Below are 10,950 nucleotides of genomic sequence, written 5' to 3'. Positions count from 1 at the left end.
AAGAACCCGGCATACATACCTCGGAAAGGGCTTTTCTTTGAGCATGATCTTCGGGGGCAAACTCAGGAAGAGGAAGTCAGGTAACAGCTCTTGCTGCTATTTAGTATGTATTTAGTGTTGGTGTATGCCAGACATTTTGCTAAATGCTTTGACCTTTGTTATTTCATGTACTACTCCTAACATTTTAGGGTAGGTATGGTGATTGTTCCTCATACAAATGAGGAGAGTGAGGCTTAGAATATTTGGTAACTCTTGGTGGAGCGGCCAAGATCCAGACCCATACTTCTATTGCCTTCATTAATCTGAAGCTATGAAGTACCTGCACAGACTGCCTTATAGGAGAGAGATGTTTCCAAGGTGCTGAGTAGTTGGAAGTGAAGTCTTTCCTCATTTCTGTTCCTGTTGTATTTGAGCCCAGCAGGCCCTGAGGTGCTACTATTCACTCTTGCTTTTGGGAGGCCTGCTTTGTATAATCTGGGAAGATGGGGAGACTACACGAAGCTTCTTCTGTTTCTCTGCCCAACCCTGTTTGTTGCCTGAACATCTTTACTTGGCAAGTTCTGCCAACCCAAGACACCTTTCCCTGGTTTTATCCAGACCCAAGGGGCGTCAGCGAAAGCTATGGAAGGACGAGGGTCGCTGGGAGCATGACAAGTTCCGAGAAGATGAGCAGGCTCCAAAGTCCCGACAGGAACTCATTGCTCTTTATGGATATGACATCCGTTCAGCTCACAATCCTGATGACATCAAACCCCGAAGAATTCGGAAACCCAGGTGAGGAAATTTAGGAGCCTACACTATTGATATTGTAGAAAGAACTCTGCTTTTTAAAATGCCATTCTAGCCTTTAATTGAATGGGTGAGGAATATGGGAAGTCTCCCTGACCCTAAGTTTTTATCTCTAGTAATCTCTTTTGTTATTTCTTTTCTTAAGACTTTTCATTCCATTTTTTCAGGTTCGGGAGCCCTCCACAAAGAGATCCAAACTGGATTGGTGAGCGATCAAACAAGTCCCATCGCCACCAGGGTCCTGGAGGCACCCTACCACCAAGGACATTTATCAACAGGAATGCTGCAGGTACTGGCCGCATGTCTGCTCCCAGGAATTACTCTCGATCTGGGAGCTTCAAGGAAGGTCGTGCAGGTTTTAGGCCTGTGGAGGCTGGTGGGCAGCATGGTGGCCGGTCTGGTGAGACTATTAAACATGAGACTGGTTACCGGTCACGGCGCCTGGAACAGACTCCTGTGAGAGATCCGTCTCCAGAAGCAGATGCTCAAGTGCTTGGCAGTCCTGAGAAGGAAGAGGCTGCCTCAGAGATAACAGCTCCTGCTCCTGACACTGCACCACCAGCCCCTGACAGGCCTATTGAGAAGAAATCCTATTCCCGGGCAAGAAGAACCAGAATCAAAGCTGGGGATTCAGTCAAGGTTGCAGAGGAGGTGCCCCCTCCACCTGAAGGGCTGCCCCCGGCACCTCCAGTTCCAGAAACTACTCCTCCTCCACCTGCTAAGACTGGGAACTGGGAGGCTCCAGTGGATTCTACTACAGGTGGACTTGAGCAAGACATGGCACAACTAAATATAACAGAACAGAATTGGAGTCCAGGGCAGCCTTCATTCCTGCCACCACGTGAACTTCGGGGTAGGTACCTTAGGGTTAGTAACTAGCTTTTTTCTCTTTGCATTATTGGGTTTGGGGGCATGGGACTTATGTCTCTCAGGGATATGCTGTGTGAGAAATATCTACGTTTTCATTAATTGCAAGAAACAGATGGCTTCCTAGGTACATTCATCCAATGATCTTGTATAGCAGTTTTATCTGTTACCCAGGATTGCCTACTACTTTGCCTACTATTAACTGATCAGTTGTCAGTAATGAGCTTTTGAGTGCAGAATCCTTTATCACTCTGTAGAAAAGGTGGAAGAAGGCAGTGTTCTTATTATTTGAGCTAATGGATAAAGTTTTAAGGCAGAAACTTTTTCATTTGAATTTGGATGACTATCTTTTAAATTAAAAAGAAAACCTTTCTAATTTCCTTAATTTAGATCCAGGCTGTCCAATAGACTTTTCCATAGTGATGGTGCTTTTGAATACTTGTAATGTGTCCAGTGACTGAGGAACTGAACTTTTAATTTAAATTAATTGAAATTTAAATAGCCACATGTGGCTAGTGGATTATCATATTAGACAGCAGAGTTCTAAATACTAGGACCTACCTACCACCCCTTTTGCCCATCCTTTATGCCTCTCTCTAGCCAGATAGATCAAAGGATCTTTTCCTTAGTTTCTGAAATCTAATTTGAACAAAGATTGGAAATCCTCATAAAGACTGGGAGTTTCAGCATCTTTCTCTGGTATGCATAGTTTTTGAATACCAAAAACCAGTGTAGCCTAAACTGGAGTGGGAGTTGATCTTTGGATAGAGGAGTACACCCTCCTTCCCATGGATGTCTTGTTACCATTGGAAGGCAGTCTCTAGGATGTTATCCTTTTTTTGTCCTGAGCTATTTTCAGTCAGAGGGGAATCTCTTCCAAACTTCCAGCCAGACCTCTGTGGCCAGAAATAATCAGGTAGATTTGCAGAATATCCTTCCCCTGTCCAGTTGTTGCTCAGAAACTTGTGAGCTGAGATTTTTCACTATGTTTGATAATGTAATATGCTAATTGTAACTTTCCAGGGATTCTGTACAGGGACGTATTTGATGGGGAAAATTTGAATGTGTATTTTCTCACTGAAGTAATTTTTTCATGTTCAAAGGCTTTGTTGCTGTATTAAGGTGGTGGGCAGTGGGGGCTAATTTCCAAATGCTGATATTGACAAGAAGCAGAGATATTTTTAAAGGAATTTTGTTAGTTTAAAAACAGCCGTTCTGTACATTGGATTCTTCAACCTGTTATTTCCTTGTATGTTCAAGCCTTACTCACATCTGTTTACTCTGCAGCATTGACTTTTTTGGTGTATTGCAGGTATGCACAACCACATACACATGGGAGCAGGACCTCCACCTCAGTTTAACCGGATGGAAGAAATGGTACAGAAGGGGAAGAGAAGTAGATGGGGGAGGAGGCTGAATATAATAGCTTGTTCACTGTTTAAACCAAGATAAGATCGTGAAGTCAGTTTTTCTATTGATAACCACATTTCTTTTAATTTGGGTCTCTAGAAATGTAGAGGGTTTAGGTTCAAATCTTGATGTTTTTCACTGATTTTTCAATTCATTTTGCAAATATTTTTTAAACACTTGCCACACAGAAGGTAAGAATTTTGTATCTAAAGGAGGGCTGGACTTGATATGAGAGTCAGCCTTCTGGAAGTCATCTTGTTCAGTCTTCTTTCTTTATTTCAGGGTGTCCAGGGTGGACGAGCCAAACGCTATTCATCTCAGCGGCAGAGACCTGTGCCAGAGCCCCCTGCCCCTCCTGTGCATATCAGTATCATGGAAGGACATTACTACGATCCTCGTGAGTTTTTTTTTTATTATTGTTGGAGTACCTTTTTTGGCAGGGTGAAGTAAACTAAGAGACCAGCCTCTTACCTCCTGAATTTCCTTTCTGACCTCTCATGTGGTTATTATTGTTTGGTTGCTGTTTTCTTCACATGGAAAATTGAGAACATCTCTTAAAGGGTTTGGGGAACAAGGAGACTTGGCCATGTGATATGAGAGTATGGGTTTATGAGAGTCTCAATGTGATATCTTACAGTGCAGTTCCAGGGACCAATCTACACCCATGGTGACAGCCCTGCCCCACTGCCTCCTCAGGGCATGATTGTGCAGCCAGAAATGCACCTTCCCCACCCAGGTAAGCATTGCACCTCTGCTTATATACTTTTAGTATGGGAGGATATGTGTTGGGGGCTCACAAACTCCATCCTCCTGAGCCTCCGTGCTGCTTACCTGTAAGGCTGGCCACTCTGGTGCTTGGGCAACAAACTCCTCTTGGATCCATCCTAAGGACTGCCATCCTGAGCCTGTTAATGCTGAGCAGTCCAGCCAGGCCATCCCATGGAAATAGTGTTATCTTCTATTTCAATTTTTGTTTTCCTCTCTTTGTCCAGGTTTACATCCCCATCAGACACCGGCACCTCTGCCCAATCCAGGCCTCTATCCCCCACCAGTGTCCATGTCTCCCGGACAGCCACCACCTCAGCAGTTGCTTGCTCCTACTTATTTTTCTGCTCCAGGAGTCATGAACTTTGGTAATCCCAGTTACCCTTATGCTCCAGGGGCTCTGCCTCCCCCACCACCTCCTCATCTGTATCCTAATACGCAGGTGAGATGGCTAGTGAGATTTTTCTAGGTACACATCTTTTAAATCAGACAGGAATGTGGTATGGGGAGAATGTTCAAGAAATTTAAGAGAACATTTCAGTGCCACCTATTTACAAGTGGTGCTAGGACGCCTCTTGGTGGTCAGGAGCTGGAAATGCAGCTTCGTACTGTCCATCTGTTCTCTTTCATTTCTTTAATGGTGTTTCCTTCAAGTGTTTTAATTGGTCATAGGTGGCCATTTATTCAACTGCATAAAGAAACTGTATTCTACTTACTAGCTCTCCCCAGGTCCTCCCTGTACTGCTTAACTCCCAACTAGTTGACATCATCTGATATCTGGAGTATCACCACTGAGCTCACCCTCTTCTGTTTGTCAGCTGATAATAGGAATTAGACGAAAGCTGGGCAAAACTTTGAAGAAGCAGGAACCAGAGCATAACTGGGACATAATTAGGACATACCAGAACATAATCATTTTATTTTAAAAAGGGGCAGCTTAGAGTTTTGAAAAATTATAAATTTCCCAGTACTCTTTATTTTTGTGCCTGAACAATGTATTCTGTTTATTATAGCTTGAATTAATTTCTAACTTTTTCTTTTCCTGGCTCATTTGGGTATCCAGGCCCCATCGCAGGTTTATGGAGGAGTGACTTACTATAACCCTGCCCAGCAGCAAGTGCAGCCAAAGCCCTCCCCACCCCGGAGGACTCCCCAGCCAGTCACCATCAAGCCCCCACCACCTGAGGTATGAGAGCTTTTTCCTGTGTTTAGGGCATATCTATGTCAGTGGGCTTTCCTTTTCTCCAGAAGATTTCCCTCCTTTTCTGGGTATGTTTCTATAGAAAACTTTTTTTTTTTTTTTTTAAACAACCTGATAACAAATTCTAACTTTTTTATTTTAGGTTGTAAGCAGGGGTTCCAGTTAATACGAGTTTCTGAATATTTTAAATCTAACATGATATAAAAGTAAGTGTACAACTTACTATGATTCTTACAACGTTCTTAAAAACTAATGCTTATACTTACTTGCTTAGCAGTCAACAAAACGAATGCTTTAAGTTGTAATCATGTCCTGTCTTGGGGGAGGCTTTTAAGAAGTCCCAAAATTTCCAGTATCTTTGTTTCCCGAATGCATTGAGCAGGGTTGAGGTAGAAACCATTGTTAACTTGGCAGAATTTCATTTGGGAAGCTGCAAGGGAAAAATGCAAAGAAAGGGGAAATCTAAATTCCAGGTGTTATACCAGAGCTAATTCTAAAGGTCATGGAGGAGAAACACCATGGGTTGGAGTGGAGGGTTGTTGTTTTGCTTTTTTAGGGACATTACTTTAAAACATTATTTAGAATGTGGCTTTTTGAAAACAACTTTATAAGTACCATAAAGTCCACTAACACTTTGGTGGTTCTTCCCTTTTCCCCACCCCTTTCAGAACAGCAGAAATGAGAACCCAGGGAAGAAGAGAAATACAACTGGCCGTTTACTACCTGGAGGGCTTCAAAGATAGAGGGTGGCTCCTGCCAGCAAGCAGCTGAATGAGGAGGACCCCTGCCTTCCTCTAAGGCTCTGTTAGAAAAAGGGAGAAACAAGTGGACTTCCTCTCATCTCCAGTTTTTACTTGAGTCGGCTGTGCTCAGAGGAGCAGAGATCCAGACAGCCCAGGCTTCTGAGTCTACATTTAGAAGCCCAGATCTTTGGCTTTTCTTCACTTTCTTTTGGGAAATTCAAGTGTCTTCTGCACCCAGGGAAACTCCTTTCTATTTGTTTTGTTTTCTAAGACGTTTGTTTTTAAAGCCTGGCTTGCTATTCTTAATATTCTTTTAGTTTCTCTCTCTCTCCCCTGTCTGCATTTAAATGAAACAAGTTTATTTTTCTGGTTTGCTAGCTCCCCTGGTTCCCTTTTGGTTCTTCCCTGCATCCAGATAATTGAAAAATTACCAGCAGCCAGTCTTTTCACACCAAATCTACAAAGAGCTCGCCTTTTATTTTTGGTTGGCCTTTGTTGTTATATACTTGGATTATACTTAGATTCTCTTAACTCCTCTAACTCTATGGAACGGTTCTCTGCACAGTTTCCTATGGTGGAGAAAAGCTCAAAGTATGTGGTAGGAACACTTCTTCCTGGCTTCGGTTATTGGGAGTCCGCGCTTCCATTCTGGTGGGCTTCAGGCCTCTGCTGAGGGCATAGTCCCTACAGTAGGGAGAAGTGGCAGACCAGATGTTTTCGTGAGGAAGGGAGGGTGGAGTGAGAGCCTTTGCATCTTAGGGCTGTGCATTCACACAGTCCTCAGGGCTCAGTCTTTGAGGTAAGTGGAATCAGAGGGCCCTACTTTTTTTTTTATCCTAACACACCCCTTTTCTAGTTGCTGTGGACCAATGCATCTCTCTGGAGGCAAATACTATCCAGCAAGCAGTCTACCTTGTCCTTTGTAATTGATCTGCTCCGTGTCTTTCCTGCTACAAGTGTTTTAGATGTTATTACCTTATTTTCCCCCAAGTTCTCTTGTCCTTATAAACAGACAATAGTGCACTTGGGCTTAAGGCCTAAGGAAGCCAGTCACTTTGGGGGCAAGGGTTCCTCTCTTCTTTCCTCTCCATCTATGGCACTGAACCACTCCCCTGCTGCCTCTGCAGAAGAGATTCCTATTATTGCAGCACTTGTCTGCTAGAGGTAACTTGGCCACTGTCCCTGTCATTCTACAGAACCTGAGGGAGGAGGTGGTGGCTGTGTCTCTCCCCAAGTAATGTCACTGTTACTCTTCCTTCAGCAGCTGACCTGACCATTCTGAGTCACAGGTGTGTGGGAGGGGGAGCGGCACTCAAGCTGTAACCCCCAAGGGGGGAAATAACCAAGAGATTCTTCCAGGGGTAGCTGGTGGTTGTGCCTTTTGTAGGCTGTTCCCTTTGCCTTAAACGTGAAGATGTCTCCTCAAGCCTGTGGGCAGCATGCCCAGATTCCCAGACCTTAAGACACTGTGACAGTTGTCTCTGTTGGTCCGCTGTGTTTCACTGCAAGAATTTCTCCATGTGTGTTGTTTTTGTTACTATTTTAAAGGGTGCACATTTGTGATCAGCATCGTGACTTGAAGATAATAAAATTTAGACTGTAAACGTGGCTTTTTTGCCAGTGTTTTGCATGAGTTTTGATTTGAGAGGGAGGAAAGAGGATTTGATCCAGAGTCACAATCACAACTCGAGGCAGGTCAGACTTGTGAAATAGAAGCCCAGAGAGGTGAAGATCCCCTTTGAGTTCACAAGTGTGTGTACACCTCATCAATTATCTTTCCTAACCACGTTGCCACATAGACACCAGGATATCATGTAGTCTCTCAGTTGGGAAGTGTCAGACAAAAACTAGTGAGATACTCCTTATCCACATGAACATAGTATCCCTTATTCCTGCCTTTGTGTTTGTCATGCAAGTTTCCCAGGGTAATAGGCCAATTGTCAGCACAACTTAACTAGATCTTAGATGAAGTAAAAATACGCTGGCATTGAAGTATCAAAGACTATAGTTTGAGAGGCTCCTATCAATCAGTACAGGTTGAGAGGAGGGGCAGTTGAAAGATCAGCTGTGGCTCATGCTGCCAGTTAGTTACCTTGGCCTCTTGGCCTCTGATGAGCACAGGGTAATTCCTAGCTTTGAGTTGACTTGTTTCCTCCTCTGGGTGCTGTGGAATTTCACTACAGAGGCGATCCACAATGCAGGGAAGCAGTTGGGTTTAATGTGCAGCTGACAGCATCTGTTCTGGAGTCCCCCAAATCCTTGTACACTGGGGACATAGGTATTATGGCGCATCTTAAAATGATAGTTGGGACTCCCCCCTACAGCCCTTGGTGTTGCTGCTGCAGCCAGAGGACCATGGCTCTCCTAACCCCCATTTCTAATTCGTTTTCACATCAATTTGCTTCCTTTCTGCCCCACAGGGTGATGGGTATCTATGGGCCTATTCTGGGGTCACAAAAATGCCTGCCAGCCTTGGGGGTGGGTTACTGGCAGGAGGAATGAGCGTGTTAAGATACTTCCCCCTCACCCCTGCCTTTTGCTTCCCCCGTTAGATCCTGTTGCTCTCTGTTGCCCTGGTAACTGGCTCAGCAAGAAGAAACCCAAGCTCAGCAAAGCCCCCAAGTTCTCTGCCCTCCCACCCTGCCTCTCAGTGGGCAGAAGGAAGGGAGTGTACGGGACAGACAGATCAGCCTTGGGTAGCCTTGCTGCATCCCCTTCTAGAAGTCCATAGGCTGGGCTCTCAATGTTTTTTGCCCTATCTCCTCACAGTTGTTAATCATATCACCCTCTCTCGGTTTCTTCCATGGTGTAGGTGCCTTGCCAGACCTTTTCCCCTTGGAGTCAGCACACAGGCCTGCTACCTTGTGGGTGACTCAGAACAGCAAAGACTTAGAATCCCAGAGTTTCCCAGCATCCACAGCCCACTTGGATGGGGGTGTCTCTCTAGGGCAGTGATTTGAATCACTTGGGGATCTTTCAAAAAATAAATATTGGCGATTTGAATCACTTGGGGATCTTTCAAAAAATAAATATTGATCCCATCTCAGAGATATGATTTAATCGATTTGGAGTGTGACCTGGGCATCAGTATTTTTGAAAAGTTCCCCTGGATTTCATTGTACAGTTGAGGCAAGTACCACTGCTGTTTGAGAAGGATCATGCCTCAATGCTGGCTTTCTTCCCTGATTCAAGGCCTGATATCCTTGAGTAGTGGTAGGGGTTCTGGGGTTCTGCTCCCAGAGCTTCCCATTTCCAGAAGTCTCTCTGCCCATTATTTTTCCAGCCCCCACACCCTCCACATTCCCCAATTCTTCCCCACTTCCCGACAATCCCAAATCCTGCCCAGAGAGAAGGTTACCAAGGCAACCAGCTTAATCTGGTAACTGTGGCATGTGCTGGGAGTGGAGCCCTCCCCTCTTATTTGGTTCTTAAATGTCTAGGGAGATCCAAGCCACTGCAACCAGTTTCCCCCCTTAACCTTGGAGATATTGGGGTACCTAATCAAGAGAGCCCAGGAAGCTGATACTTGGATATTTATTCCAGCTTCTTAGCCAAAATTGTGCTCTCCCCTATTTACCGTTTCCTTTCTAAATCCACACAGATGGATGTGCAAGCTTTATTTCTGTGAACACATGCTCTGGCACGCATAGGACCAGATATGCACACTAACACATGTGTAGTACACAGTAGTACACACCCTGTTCAGTCCTACCACCACTCCCAGCCTTTCGCATTCCTGTCCCGCCTGGTTGGTGCACAGTAAACGGGTGGGGCATTGTCCAAGGAGCCTCAACCCATCTGGAACCTAGTGCCACTCCCCAACCTTGTTACCTTAACTTGGTGTGCTTACACTGAATGTGTCTCTTTATCCCCCTACTCCTTCTGGGGCAGTGTACTCTTAGGAACAGAATGCTCCCGGCATAGGCATCAGGAATAAGAATTATTTGGAGTGCAAATTTGGCACCACTTCCCCACTCCACAGTTGCGTCAACCCCGGGGGGGGTTCTCTATATTTGATGATGTCAGCTGCCAGTTCTGGAGCTTGTCACTCATCTCCATGGCCCTGTTTCCTCCTGCTGCCAGCTGGGCTTAGGTGCCCTTGTGCTTCAGTCTCCTCCCCCTACCTACTGCCTTTTCTCACCCCAACTAGACCTGCTACAACCTGCTGCTCCTCACCTGGCTCCAACCTGCCTGCCAGTACTTGCCTCTCACAGGCCAGGCTTTCACCATCTATTGTGCCCTACCAGAAAGGGCAGATGGGTGCCTCCCCCAGAGCCAATGACAATCCATCCAAGGCCTTCCCAGCCCTTCTTACAAGAAGAGAGATAAAGACCACATGTTCCTGTATGGCAACAGAGCACACTATCCAGGTTGAGAGTTATGGACACCCAACCAGCAATCTTTGTAAGCCTCACCTGAGTACAAGTAGCCCGGTTCTTTGAAATAATACCAAAGAGTCCTTGTAAGCCCCAAGCCAGAATCCCTCTCCATTGGTTATTCATTTCCCTACCCTCACCCTTAATTTCTGCATCTGCTCTGAACACTTCATCCAATGCTATTCAAGCCCTTACTGCTGCCCTTGTGATCATCCCCAACACCCAAGTTCAAGCCTAGCGCTGCCCAGGGGACGGACCCAGGAAGGACAGGGGCGGGGACTGGGCGGGGACTGGAGGAGGGGGTGCGGTCTCAATTCTGCCACCTTCCCCCGCCCCCTCTTCCCCCCCGGTCAGAAGCGCAGCCGCCGCTGCTGTCGCGGCCGCGTCCTCTCAGGCTTGCGCTCCGCCCGCTGCCTCTGCCGCCGCAGCCCGGCCCAGGAACGCAGAGCCCGGGCACTGGCCCCGGAGCCTACCCACCCTTTGGATCGCGTGCCGGCTGCAGGCGGCATGAGGCGCCGCTAAGAACGGGTACTCCTTCCCTCTGGCACCTCCCCCGGCCACTGGCCACTGGACTCCGGCCAGCGAGCCTCAGGCACCTCTGGCCCCCAAACCGGCGCCTAGCACGGCCCTCTGCTCTGCCCCTCCGGCTCTGAGCATCGTGTCCCCGCCCCCCCCGCCCGCGCCTGGGACACCTGGGTCCCCCGGCGGCCCCTAGGAGAGGGGTGGGGGGGGGGCATGAAGCCGCTGGAGAAATTTCTGAAGAAACAGACGTCGCAGCTGGCGGGGCGACGGTGGCTGG

The 10,950-nt window shown here is 46.6% G+C and overlaps 2 protein-coding genes across 2 annotated transcripts in view; both read left to right on the top strand.

Moving 5' to 3' along the window:
* Positions 1–7,383, top strand: part of CASC3 (CASC3, exon junction complex subunit) — a 21,032-nt gene extending 13,649 nt beyond the window's left edge. The window contains exons 6-15 of the mRNA XM_006925118.3: positions 4–80; positions 598–774; positions 957–1,642; positions 2,969–3,033; positions 3,349–3,463; positions 3,704–3,802; positions 4,059–4,273; positions 4,895–5,017; positions 5,175–5,238; positions 5,701–7,383. Coding sequence (XP_006925180.1) covers positions 4–80; positions 598–774; positions 957–1,642; positions 2,969–3,033; positions 3,349–3,463; positions 3,704–3,802; positions 4,059–4,273; positions 4,895–5,017; positions 5,175–5,198 — 1,581 coding nt within the window. The 3' untranslated portion in view covers positions 5,199–5,238; positions 5,701–7,383. The remainder of the gene's footprint in view (positions 1–3; positions 81–597; positions 775–956; positions 1,643–2,968; positions 3,034–3,348; positions 3,464–3,703; positions 3,803–4,058; positions 4,274–4,894; positions 5,018–5,174; positions 5,239–5,700) is intronic.
* A 3,152-nt stretch (positions 7,384–10,535) lies between these two features.
* Positions 10,536–10,950, top strand: part of RAPGEFL1 (Rap guanine nucleotide exchange factor like 1) — a 12,491-nt gene continuing 12,076 nt past the window's right edge. Inside the window, 1 exon segment of the mRNA XM_025041835.1 lies at positions 10,536–10,950. This exon segment is cut by the window's right edge and continues 411 nt beyond it. Coding sequence (XP_024897603.1) covers positions 10,887–10,950 — 64 coding nt within the window. The 5' untranslated portion in view covers positions 10,536–10,886.

This window comes from Pteropus alecto, unplaced genomic scaffold (genome assembly GCF_000325575.1).
Source record: "Pteropus alecto unplaced genomic scaffold, ASM32557v1 scaffold98, whole genome shotgun sequence".
NCBI classification, from domain to species: domain Eukaryota; kingdom Metazoa; phylum Chordata; class Mammalia; order Chiroptera; family Pteropodidae; genus Pteropus; species Pteropus alecto.
The sequence above is the reverse complement of the archived record's forward strand: the minus strand, read 5'-3'. Positions and strand labels throughout refer to the sequence as shown.